The 13,710-nt window shown below is 47.3% G+C and overlaps 1 protein-coding gene across 2 annotated transcripts in view; it reads right to left on the bottom strand.

Moving 5' to 3' along the window:
• Nucleotides 1-13,710, bottom strand: part of PRKCB (protein kinase C beta) — a 338,310-nt gene that overhangs the window by 179,935 nt on the left and 144,665 nt on the right. For both annotated transcript variants that reach the window (XM_056138779.1, XM_056138780.1), the window contains exon 3: nucleotides 9,193-9,275. In XM_056138779.1, the coding sequence (XP_055994754.1) occupies nucleotides 9,193-9,275 (83 nt within the window). The remainder of the gene's footprint in view (nucleotides 1-9,192; nucleotides 9,276-13,710) is intronic.

Raw genomic sequence — 13,710 nt, 5'->3', positions numbered from 1 at the left:
CTGTGTCATTACTATAGCTAGAATCTGAAAACAACCCGAGTACCTGGGTACAGATGCGTGGACAAAGAAACTATCGTACATCTACACAATGGAATACTACACAGGCATTAGGAAAAATGAAGTCAGGAATGTGGAGTAAAATGAGTCAGAGGGACGGGGACAGACATAGAATGACTGAACTCATTTGTGGTATGTATATATAAAATATATACGTATGCATATACATATGCATATACATATATATTCATATACATATATATATAGAGAATAATACCCAAAGACAACAGGAACAAGGGCCAGGGGGACTGGTCCATGGTAGGAAGTTTGCCATAGGGGATTAAGGGGTGGGGAGAGGGTAGTTAGGACAGAAAAGGAATCACTATGACAATGATAGTTGATAATGATCACTCTGGAAAAGAACTGGGTACTAAAAAGAGGGAAAGTGATATCCCTGATAACCTTTCAATAACAGTATTTCAAACCACAGTGCCAAAAAGAAAACAAAAGGGGGAGACGGGGGGGGGATAGGGTTGGGAAGGAAACTAGGGACGCTGGTACAGCGGGAAATGTACACTGGTGAAGGATGAGTTGTATGACTGAAACTCAATCACGAACAAATTTGTAATTGTATATCTCACAGTGATTTAAAAAAAATATTGTGTGGGTGCCAGGAACCCCAGCCTCACACATGCAAGGCAAGTGCCCTACCAGTGACCTACCACCTCTTTCTTTTTCTATATTGGTCCCGATTTACAGTGATGCCACACAAACTAGACCTGAAAAACTTCATCCTCCACAGAGAACCAACCAATCAGAACCCTTCTACGGGACAGATCCCGAACACAGGGAGAGGAGCTGGTTTCTGCCACTAGGGTCTCTACCTGCCCGTCTGGCCAACTGTAACCCAGTTGATGAATCTTTTTATAGGCATAATTCCATCTACATCAAACACAAATGAGGCAAGGACAACTCAGCAAGAGTCCCAGCAGAAAGAAAGAAAGAAACAAACAAACAAACAAACAAACAAACATACAAAAACAGATGGTATATTCCAAGAGAGCTTAAGGATTGTTTCGGGAAAAGACTATTTATAAAGGTGTGGGCAAAGTGTGAAGCAGATAATGGAGATCACGCAGGTTCAAGGGCAAGGGAAGACAAAGGGGGCATTTCAGAGTGAAGAGACAAGGGAACGATGGAGCCACTGGGACCTAAAAGGACAGAACTGTGTAGGGAAGACTATCTTTGGAAGAGCAGAGAACCAGAGAGATAGGACAGCTGGGAGGGCTCTTGCCTTGCATGTGGTGGCCAACATGGAGTTGATCCCTAGCATCCCACCTGGTCCCTCAAGCACTTCCAGGAGTACTGATCCCTGAGTGGAGAGCCAGGAATAAGTCCTGAGCACCACCAGGCATGCCACCCCTCCAAAATGTAAGACCTCTGTCAAAGGGGAGCATCAAGAGGACCCCCGAATGAAACTCTGGTTCACTCCCTTCTGTTCCAATCACCCTCTAGCCCCTTGACCCCTACCAGAAGTCAAAGAGGGTCAAGGAACCCCGACTCCCCGCTGGCCCCATCCATTGATCCATCTCCCATACAAAGAGCAAAGTGGGTATGGAAGGGCAACCCAGGCAGCAGACACAGCAGGTGACAGTGCAGGAGACCCCAGAATGGCCACAATCCCCGTTCCAGAGGACCTCTGTGTTTAGAGAAGGTCTGTCTCTCCACACTCAGGGGAGGTTGTCTAGAGCTCCACCCCTGAGTGTGCTGGTGGCCATGACTATGAGTGTGACACAAACACCCGTGACTGCGGCATTTTCCCAACAGCCAAGACCAGTGGGTGGGCTTCACCCTTAGCTGGAAAGGGCTTAGGGTGAAGACCTTCACGGCCCGGCCAACAGCGAGACGATGGCTATGTTGGGGCAGCAAGCAAGGGTACCGGCATAACTGTCATTTCTGAGAAGAAATATACATATATTTGGTCTTCAGGTACCCAGCTCCAAAAACCCTTGGAATTTCCTAAGAGGAGAGCAATGAAGGTGTCTTTTGTTATTATGTTAATGAGGCAACTTCTGGAAAGCAACTAAGGATGAGAGCTGGTTGCCAGGGGAACCAACAGTGATTAGAGGGTTGGAACCTCAGTACACCAGCCCCCTGATTTCTGGGGGGAAAGAGTTCAATCAACAGTGGCCAATGGCTTAATCGACCGTGCCTGTGCAGTAACAGCTCCATGAGGAAGGTGGGAGGGACAGGGTTTGAAGCCTCAGGGTTGGTGAGTGTGTGGCAGCTGGGGGAGGGTGGCACATGCAGAGAGGACCTGGGACCTCAGTGGCCTTTCTCCACACTTGCCCTCTTCTATCGCTTCCATTTGGTTCTTCCTGGGTTGGGGACTCTCATAAGAAGCCTGTGTTCCGTGAGCAAATGAGTTTTCTAAGTTCTGTGAGTTGGTCTAATGAACTAATTCAATCAAAAAGGGAACCTCAGGTTTATAGCCAGAAGCTGGCGACTGACAGTTCAAGCAGGGAGGGTGGGGGAGTCTTGTAAGACTGAGCACATCCACTCATTTGTGGAATACAAAGTTGCAGACTGGGAGACTAACCCCCAAAGATAGTAGAGATAAGGACCAGGAGGATGGCTCCACGGCTTGGAAGCCGGCCTCACATGTTGGGGGAAAAGGCAGCTCAGATAGAGAAGGGACCACCAAGTAAAGGATGCCTGGAGGGCACGCTTGGGATGGGAGATGCGTGCTGAAGGTAGACTATAGACCAAACATGATGGACACTTAATGCCTGTATTGCAAACCACAACACCCAAAGGGAGAGAGAGAGTAAAAGAGAATGCACCTGCCACAGAAGTGGGGGGATGGGAGTGAGAGACACTGGGAACATTGGTGATGGAGAACAGGCACCAGTGGAGGGATGGGTACTCGATCATTGCATGACTGAAACATAAGCACAAAAGTTTGTAAGTCTGTAACTACCTCACAGTGATTCATTTAAAAAAGTTTTTTAAAAAGAATGTTGTTCAAAGATGAAGTAAAATAAATATAAAAATAAAATGTGATCAATTTATCATAAAAAAAAGACTGAGCACATCATCACCAGTGTACTCAAACGCTGGCCCCAGACACAGTGTCAGAAGGAGAACTGTAGGCCAGCCTGCTGATATACAGGAACTGCTCAGTGCTGGGGAAAATCCCTTCCTCTGTTGCCCAAACTGGTACCAGACCCTATTTAAGTGACCCAGCACCAGCCAACCCTTCAGCCGCACAAAGACACAACAGAACCTTGAAGAGGAGCTGAACAAACCCAGAGCTGACCAATGACACAAGCAACTCACAGCATCATGAGAAATAAGTCACCGTGTTTGAGGAGGGTTTGCCACACAGGACAAACAGATACAGCAAGAAAGAATCTGGCCAGGACTATGGCTTTGATTCCAAGATCTATAGCCCTTGGGTCTAGTAACCATTATTCCAATCCCAATGTCCTTCCTATCAGCTGATTTCTTTTCCTGTTTCGAATCTGATTGGATTTTTCTCACTCGGAGCATTAATTTTCCTCCATAATTCAACACCAGAAATCCTTCATTTCTCCAAAGTTGAAAATAATCTACTCATGGGGTCAATTAATATGCAGCTTGAGGAGAAAAAAGAGCATTTCCTGGCCAATGTTCTCATTTCACTCGTGGTTATTTGCCTATTCTGATTTCCAGTTTCTCCTTACAACAAAATTAACTGCTCAAAGTTTCCTCAAAAAGCATCTATTGCAACCCAAATTTCAGATACGTTAGCATTTATGTCCTTTTTAATGTCAAATTGCAACATATTCTTTTAAAATTTTTGTTTTCTTTTCCTTAGATTAAATCTTCAACATTTAACACATGAGGATCATTCTTAATATATTTATTCCAAAAGTAAGACTTCATGAAAGGATACAAAATACAGTCAACAGTTGTACCTACCCTTTTCCCCAAGCCTGAATTAGTGACAGAGCCAGGAAGGCCTGAGGCCTAGCAATGGTCGGTCATAAATGGTAAGAAAGCTTCTCCTCAGACCAATAAAACTAACAAGAACATCTTCAAACAAAACATCGATAACCCAGAACTCTTTCTCAATAAAGCTCACTATCATTGGTAGCTATGACTCCTTTGAAGCCTACAATTTTTGTATTGTTCATTTGTTCACTGATTTACTTATTTTGGCTTCTGGGCCACACCTGGTTGTGCTCAGGGCTTACTCCTGATTCTGTGCTCAGGGATCACTCCTGCTGATTGTCGGGGGCATAGGAGGTACCAAGGATCAGACTGAGGTTGAACAATGTGCAAGGCAAGTAAACACCTTTACCCCTGTATTAGCTCTCTCCAGATCCCTTTATTTCTAGGCTTGGCCAGGAGACACGTTATTGAACAGGATTCACAGGCCCATTAAGAGCTTTTGCACAGGGACATACTTGCTGGGCTTCCTGGAGTCCTCGAAACCACCCACAAATAAGCCAGCATGTGCCAGCATGAAGAGACAATACCACATGGTAGGGGAACCAGGCACCAGGCATGGGAAGCCTAGACCACCCCATCAAAGATCCTGTGTAGACACGGGCGAGCACTCGAAAACTGTCCCCCCAGGGCAAGCATCATCTCACTGGACTCACCCCAGATGCACGCCCTCCACTTCTCTTCTTGGACCTCAGATGCCTTTCAGGAGTACGGGCTCATGGTCCACATGCTGAGTGCTGGGAGCCTGCCATGTGCCTTCACAACACTGGTGGGTGCCCCAAAGACTCAGCATCTCAAAGAAGCCCAGGGAGAGCAAACCTGAACAAGGTGAGCCCAAGAAGTGGGGGGATGCTGAAAGATGCCAGAGTGCCACCCACCAACGCTGCCACATTGAGGTTCCCCCCAGAGTGGGTGCCCCAGTGGCATGGAATGACCCAGTGTTTGGGTTCACCAGGACTACTGGGTACAGTTGGCAAAATGTCTTCAGGGGACCTAATGTCCCGTGACTATTCCATCTATAGAAGGAGACCAGAGGAACCAGTTTCTGCCCTTCCCAGGAGCGGACAGGCTGGGAGGGTTGATGGTGGAGGCCAAGAACTCCTTTTTCTCCTTCTTCACAGAGCTCTGTGGCTCCAGGTGCCTGTCACACACTTATTCCTCAAGGTCACAGGTAGAGGGTACCTGTCCCCACTGACGTGAGCCTCAGGTGCAGACAAAAAGAGGCTGGCCAGGTGGTAGAGCAGGTGTGGCCAGATCTTTCATCACGCCGCCAACCATGGACACACAAAGGTCAATGAACCGAGTCAAGCCAGTTCAGGAGTCTGGACCGATTCATCACCCTCGGTGCCAATCAGCCTTGTTGAAACTGTGTCCAGAGATAGAATCAAGCAAGGGAGGCTGCCAAATGCTCTGCCTGCTGGCTGCAGGGAGCCTAGCCTGCTCCGCCACGGGCAAGGCCAGGAACAGCTGTGCAGTCACAGCCAGACAGAGAGGCTCAAGAGCTACCCGGGGTCTTTAACTCCTAGCAAGGCCTGTCAGAGGCGGCCAGGCACTGGCTCATTCTTTTATTTTTTTTAAAAGTTTTTAAACTTTTTTGTCTTTTAGTTTCGTACCCCGCAATGCTCAGAGGTTACTCCCAGCTCTGCACTCAGGAATTACTCCTGGCAGTGCTCGGGAGACCATGTGGGATGGTGGGGATTGAACCCAGATCAGTCGTGTGCAAGGCAAATGCCCTCCCCGTTGTCCTATTGCTCCGGCCCTGGCTCATTCTTTTGACTCAGTAAATAAACACGTCTTTGCTCCCTGGCCAGTGTTGGGCGATGCTGTTTGTAACCACTGTTCTCTCTGTCTTCATGTAGAGAGCTTGTGTTAGGTACCAGACACCGCCTCAAGTGCTTTTATGGATAACACACTTGAGACGCCTGGACAGGAGAGATAAGGGAGGGGTAAGATGCTTGCCTTGCATGCAGCTCACCTGGTTCGAATCCCTGACACCACGGATGATCCCCAAGCACCTCCAGGGGTTACTGCTGAGCACAGAGCCAGGAATAGTCCCTGAGCCTGCTGGGTGAGACCCAAATCCACCCCCTGACTAAAAAAAAAATACACTTAAGATTCCTGCAACGGGTAGGGCACATGCCTTCCATTCAGCCAACCCAAGTTCAATCCCCAACATCCCACAGGGTCCCCTGAGCACTAGCAGGAGTGAGTCCTGAATGCAGAGCCAGGAGTAAACCCCTGAGTATCACTGTGTATGGCCCCTCCCTCTAAATAAAGATAGAAACTACTCATTTATGCATATTTCACGGAAGAAACTCAGGGTCCTAAGGAGCCTCGAGTACTCTGACCAAGGGCCCAGAGCATATGAGCCTCAAAAAAATGCTGGCTCCATCCATCTGCTTTCATCCAGGACACACTGCTATTCCTCAAGGTCTTCTTTGAGGGATCATATCTTCCTCCCTATCAAATCATCGGGTGAGCACACATGCCCTCCCACATGCAGAAGCCACGGACTCCAGGCCCGGCCACTCACATCACCATCCTCCCCACTACCTGAGGCCGGCAGCCCAGTGAGTCTTGCATGGGCTCTGGTCCTGGGGTTGCAGTCGAGAAGACCCAAAATGGAAGCTGCTGCAACTGCCCCACATTCAGGAAGGGAGGCCCTCTAGAAATTACCGTCAGGACAAAGGACGTCTGAGCCGTGAACTGGAGAGGTTCCTGCTGACCAGGTTTCAGTCTCTGTCCCCAAGAGCCACAGCGACCCATACTCTCCCACTCCATGATTTTCCCACGGGCAGAACAAAAGTTTCAGTGTCAGTGTCAGCTGAGTTTTTGTCTCATAGCAGGCAACAAGTGAAGTCCATGAATGCAGAGAGAAAATGGACCACACCATTCTCCAGGGCTCTCGGTGGACCAAGCCTCAGTCTGCATACATAGCAGTCAGAACAGAGACAGGCAGGGGCTGGAGCAATAGCACAGTGGGTAGGGCATTTGCCTTGCACGCGGCCGATCCGGGTTTGAGTCCCAGCATCCCCTAGGGTCCCCTGAGCACTGCCAGGAGTGATTCCTCAGTACAGAGCCAGGAGTAATCCCTGAGCATTGCCGGGTGTGACCCAAAAAGCAAAAAAATTTAAAAAAAAAACCAAAACAGACAGGCTGTCCCACCCCTATACATCACCCCCCCCCCAAAAAAAAAAACAACTTTGCTGTTTTTCTGGAGATGAGCAAAGAAACTATATTTAAAAGGCCAGGAATGTGGTCTGAGAGAATAAGACAAACAGTCTCGTTTTCATCTCTGCCAACAGCCTGCAGAGGGCTGTCTCACACGGCCTGGCAGTCTTAAACCCAAAGACCCCATTTCCCGAGCATTGTAACCACAATCTCAGCACTAGAGGGTCCATCTTGCCATGGCAACGGGAGCTGCTTCTCTCCCCCCGCCCACCCTCACCACCCTGGATTTGCAACCAAACAGCAGATGAGCACGTGGAGAAGGTCAACGAGGACGGAGAGTAATCACCACTCGTTCTTGAAAAGCCGAGTCTGGGTGCCAAGACTAAGTGGAGAAAGGCAGGAATGAGACAGAGAACTCCGTGTCCTGTATTCTCTCTGTGTTCATACATTCCACCTGCTGCTGAGATTGAGAGAGACATTCGGCCGGGGGAACCAAAGCGGAAACAAACGAAGAGAACGAGAGGTGATGGCCGCACAGTAGCCAGCTCATTACTGGACACGGGAAGCCTGTGCGTGAAGGCAACTTGTATCAGGGCAGACTCCGAGCTGGGCTAGCCCCAAAGGGGGCTTCAGGCGGAAGAGCTGCTCACCCAGAAAGGCAGCCAGCGCTCAGACGGTCCAGCATAGACTCAGCAACTGACTGGGCCACTGATGCAACTTTTCCACTCTGCCTTGGCTCCAAATACAGACAGTATCTCCCTCAGTGACCCAGCAAAGATACCACCACAAGTTCAGAAGTGCCTGGCCGGGCAGGAAGGGGCCCCTTTTCTTTCAGAAAGGGGAGTTTTACCCAAAGACCTCCCAGGCACCCCTGCAGGCTCAGAATGGTTATTGGGTAGATAATCAATGAGGTACAGGACTTCAGGACACTGATACCGAGATAGCGAGACTCTCAGTGTATCTTTATGACATCCAAACTCTCACTCCTAGGGCTGGAGTGATAGCACAGCAGGTAGAGCTTTTGCCTTGCATGCAGCCGACCTGGGTTCGATTCCCAGCATCCCATATGGTTCCCTGAGCACTGCCAGGAGTAATTCCTGAGTGCATGAGCCAGGAATAACCCCTGTGCATCACCAGGTATGATTCAAAAAGCCCCCTCCCAAAAGAAAAAAAAAACAAAAACCCTCACTCCTTCATATTTTCCTTCAAGCAAGCGACCTCCTCCATAAGCTTCTTTCCTTTACTTAAGGAAGACTTTCATGTCACCATCATGAATGCAAAACCACCACAAAATTCATTCCCCCCCAAACTGTATTAAAACCGTTCATAATGATTGAAACCAACATCATTTGTCTGTTTGACCTACCAGCTATAGATCCCTGAAATGGGAGGGGAATTAAACCCATTTCTTCCTCATCCTTGGACCTTCCTGTCAAGAAATCCCGAACAAAGGGCTCTAAGGTGCATTGTAACTGTCCTCCTATAGCCCAGCGACCACGAGCCCTACCCCAGCACTCCTCAGGGCCCAGTCACAGAGGTGAAAGTAAATCACAGAAGGGGCTCCACAGATGGAGAAAGGCAGGGAGATACCTCAGGAGCCAGGCATACATGCCTTGCATGGGCAAAGAACCGAGCTTAATCACCCTCACCAAAGTCCCCCCACCCCCCAAGCACTGCCAGGTATAACCCCAGAGAACCCTCCCACCCCCAGAAGGCTGCACCCAACAGCCCACAGTAACGCACTAACTATTCCTCCCAGGTGGCTCAGTATCACTGGGAGAAGCTTCTGCACCTCCCCAAGCACTACTGGGGGGCCCCACAGGGAGTGCGGCTTGGAAACAATGTAGCACGAAGTGTCCTGGATAGTACAATGAGACACAGTTCATTCATTAAAAATTTGGCAGGGTAAAATGAGAAACACTTCAGAGGCTAGAGGGCCATCTGGGCCCACTGGGTCTCAGCCTCCTCACCCACACTTATCCCCAGGAGGTGTCACCTGTGACCAGAGAGAGGCCAGTGCCCAGTACTTACGTCAGAAGCAGGGCCCTTGTCTGCACCCGGGCAGGAGAACGTGACAAACTCATGGCAGCGTTTGTGCACAACAAAACAGCAGACTGCAAAAGAAAAAACATGGAAACAGAGAGAGATCATTAACCCTGGACTTAAAGACAAGTAAAGGCTTTTCCAAAACAAACAGCGCAAATTCCGCCCAGGCCCACGACCCGAGTCTCTCTCCTGACCACACAGAGCTGCACCTCATGGATCAGACACACTTCTGAGTGACCTCAGCGTCAAAGGGCACCCCAAGAGATGGTACCAGGGGGAAAACATTGCCTTGGATGTAGTCAACCTGGGTTTAATCTCTGGCACCCAAGAAGTCTCACCAGGAGTTTTCTCTGAACACAGAACTAGGAGTAAGCTCTGAGCACTGCCAGGTGTGGCCCCCAAACAAAAATGAAATTTTTTAAATGAATTTTTTAAATTAAAGCAAAGTTCACGTATGTTTAAAATTATACCCTCAAAGCTGGGAGAGAGCACAGCCAGGCAGTGCTGTCTCCATTCCAAGCACCACATGGTCCCCAAAACATTGCACTGGGACAGCCCAGAAGACCCCAAGCCAGGGGGTCCCAGGACTGGCACTGAAGTGGCACCCAACCCCGAGCCCTTGCACTGAACCCATAGCCTGCTTGGCCACAAATTGCCAGCGGGACTCCTGAATCTGCTGGGTATTGCTGGGGAATACCCCGTACCCCTCCCCATTACCACCCCTCCCCGCAAAAAAAAATTATACTCTCTTGCAGGCCGTTGAAGTTGCCTGTTTTTCCACTAGTTTGGGAACAGACGTGATTTCTCACATCAAGCACCAGAGAAAATAGCTGGCTCATTTTAAAGTCCATAAAAGCACAAAAACATGTCTATTGAAACACCGGATCACATTCGGAGAAACGTGCAGAATCTAAAGGGTGTGTAGAAGCCAAAACTAAACAGGAAGACAGACCCACACCTTCATCTCCTCTTGGAGATGAGATGGAAGAGGCAATGTTTACCTTGGTGTTATCAGAGTTTGCCCGCAAACACACAGAGGCCCAGACTTGGCTCTGTAGGAACTACGTACATTGGTGCAACAGCACCATTATTTGGGGACTGGAGTATTTCAGAGGGTCATCGGAAAATCTACACCAAAGAAAGCGGATCTGGGAAGTTCTGATCTTTTGTTAAGGTGTGGGGGTTCAAATCTACTTTTCTAAGTTTGGAACTGCGTGGATAAAAGGGAGAGTACCGTATTGGAGAAATTCGCTCAGAATCTCCCTGAAGGACCATCTCAGAGCATGAAAACCAAGAGGAAACTGCAAGGTCAGGCCTAGAGAGACCAAGAATATCAGCAACAATTGCCAAGGGTCATGAACACCCAAAGGTCATGCGCCTACTGAGAGAAGTCCTGTGAGGTGCACCCGTCTGCAACAGCAGGACCCCCTACCCAATAACCTACCCACAATCCCTTAGCACATCCTTTCTAGGGGGCAGTGGGGACCACACCCAGCAGCGCTCAGGGCTTATGCCTGGCTTTGGCCTCAGGGATCACTCCTGGTGGTACCCAGGGAACCTTGGACAGTGCTAGGATTTGAACCAAGGTGTGTAGCACCCGTGTCAACCCCTCTCCAGCCACTGCGCATTTAGAGGCGACACCAATATATAGAAAATACAAAGGACAGAGGCACAGGGTAAAGGGCACAATGAGACAACCATAAAATATAAAAATAATCAAAAGCGCTTGGGTCTGGAGCTATAGTACAGCCAGTCAGACTCATGCCTTGCACACAGCCAATCCAATTCCCAGCACCCTTTGCGGTTCCCTGAGCACCACCAGGAGTGAATCTTGAGTGCAGAGCCAAAAGTAAGCCAGGAGTACCATCATGGGGTGTGGCCTCACAAACACACACACACATATATATGCACACATAAGTACACCGGAAGATCATATACTACAAAATAACCAGATGATTTCTTCAGCAGATAACTTTAGGACAGGACAGATTTTGGGGCAGTGAATTCTTCTGTACAATGGATACTGTCATGGTGTGGGCATTTATTAATGTAGAATATATAATTCAGAGTGAACCCCAATACAAACTGTAGGTTTCAATTTATAATAAGATGTTAAAATTGGCTACCTGAAGGTAGCAAATGTATCACTCCAGCAAAATGTTAATAATAGAGGGCCTGAGAGAGGGAGAAGGTTGAGGGGGCAGATGGGAACTCTCTGTACTTTCTGCTCAATTTTTCTCTAAGTCTAAAACTGCTCCACCCCAAAATCAACAAAAAGGAAAAAAAATTAGACGTACAAAAAGAAAAAAGTGTGGGCAGAGGAGAAAGTTATTCACAGATATTTAAGAAATGTATCAACTAAATGTGATATAAAGATTTGGATGGGGGGAAGCTAATCTAAATGAACTGATAGTTTGATGTGAGCAGATCACCAGGAAAATGGATATCCTCACTTTTTGATGATGTGAAGGAATAATTGAGATTAGAGAATTGTAATTCTGTGTGTGATAATGGCACTGTGTTTAATTTTTTTTGTTGTTAAAGAATCCTATCTTGTTGAAAGTGGGAAATGGGATATACCTCATAACATTTCAGCTCCTGTATTGCAAACCATAATGCCCAAAAAGTAGGGGAGAGAAAGAGACAGAGAGAAGAGGGAGGAGGGAAGGAGGGAGGGAGGTGCGGAGGGAGGGAGGGAGGGAGGGAGGGAGGGAGGGAGGGAGGGAGGGAGGGAAAAGAAGAGGGAGAAAAATAGGGAGAATAAAGAAAAGTGTCTGCCATAGAGGTAGGCTGGTGATGGGAGGGAAACTGGTTGGGGACATTGGTGGTGGGAACCGTGCTGAAGGGACGGCTGTTGGGACATTATATGATGGAAACTCAATCATGAACAACCTTGTAACTGTGTCTGTCAATGTGATTTAATTTTTTAAAATAATAAAATATTTTTGAAAAAGAATTCTATCTTTGTGGATGCACCCTGGAATCTTTATGGATAAAATTATTCCATTCAAATGAATTCAGTAAACCAAGAAATAGTAGAAAGGGGGCAATTATAGTTATGGAGGGGGAAAATGAATCAGGACTGGTCACTGTTAAAACCAGTGATAGACACGTGCAGGAGAATTCACATCTGTAAACTTTTCTGTATGCTTGATATAAAACTTGTCTGCAATCCCCAAGAGAACCAAGAGTTCCAGCAGGATCCATGTCTTGCTTTCTCTGGTGTCTGTTTTAGCATCAACTACATTCGGTAAGTAGTATGGTTTCATTTGGTTTGAAGAGGTTTGTTTTTCTGGGGGTCATACCTAGCAGTGCTCAGCACTTACTCTTGGCTCTGTGCTCAGGGTAAAGTAAAAAAAGACATTTGAGAGAGACAGAGAGAGAGAAAGAATGTGTGCCCTGTGTATCTTTATATGTTGAGAGAAATATATTAGCAGTGATTAGGAAAGAGCAGCGATCATTTCTTCTGGGAAGTACAGGTTATGTTTAGGTTTCAATCTTTCATTTTTCTATGTTGTTTGAAACGCTGACATGAGTATGTATCAGTTATACAATCAGAAATTAGTTTCATTTTGAAATAAAACAAATAGTTGAATTTTTAAAAAAACAATAGGAAGGGAAAGGAAAAATTCAACACTGGAAATGCAAAGGTCGGGTTAATAATAGAACCAACATAGCTAATGAGGAACTTAGAAAACTGAAAGTCTAAATTAAGGAATTCCCCTAAACTGCGTTTTTTAAAAAATCCCTTCCCCCCCAAAAAATCCAGAGGACGAATAACATAGAGCTAAAGCGAGAGTAAAGAGGGTTAGGCGCTTGCCTTGCACACAGATGGCCCCAGCTCGATCCCAGCAAAACAAACGGTTCCCTGAGCACCACCAGGGGCAATCTCTGAGCAGAGAATCAGGAATAAGCCCTGAGCACCACTGGGTATGGCCCCAAACAAAAACAACTTACACACACACACACACACACACACACACACACACAGACAAAGAATTAAATAAGCGGTATTAATAAAAGAAGTGATACAGTCATGTAGGGATAGATCAATACATCTAACACCCATCTAAAAGGATGTTCAGAAAAGAATATCAAATTGGATGTGATCGTGGAAAGCAGAAGAAAATTCCCTAAAACATGTGAGTCGTTAAGTTGGAAAGCTACCAACTGGCAAAAGGTATGAATGGGGGAAAAGGCTCCTGATGAGGATCCAAGACTCTGAGAGCACTGGGAGCCAACAGAGGCAGGCAGAGGGCCAGGCAACAGTGACTGGCCAAGGAACCATTTGCCACTCTGAATTCTAGAATAGGACGAAGTGAAGTCTTCAACGGGTAAGGAAAATCCATTTTGAACCTTTGAACTTTAAAACTTTTAAACATCTCAGACATAGCCAGAGTCGCACGCAAGGGAATGAATGACATAAAGACACCCTCAGAACCCAAGAACTTAGACGCACCGACTCCCCTGAACAGGACCATCAATGCAGTCGTGAATCAGAGA

The sequence above is a fragment of the Sorex fumeus genome, unplaced genomic scaffold (genome assembly GCF_029834395.1).
Source record: "Sorex fumeus unplaced genomic scaffold, SorFum_2.1 ptg000130l, whole genome shotgun sequence".
NCBI classification, from domain to species: domain Eukaryota; kingdom Metazoa; phylum Chordata; class Mammalia; order Eulipotyphla; family Soricidae; genus Sorex; species Sorex fumeus.
The sequence above is the reverse complement of the archived record's forward strand: the minus strand, read 5'-3'. Positions and strand labels throughout refer to the sequence as shown.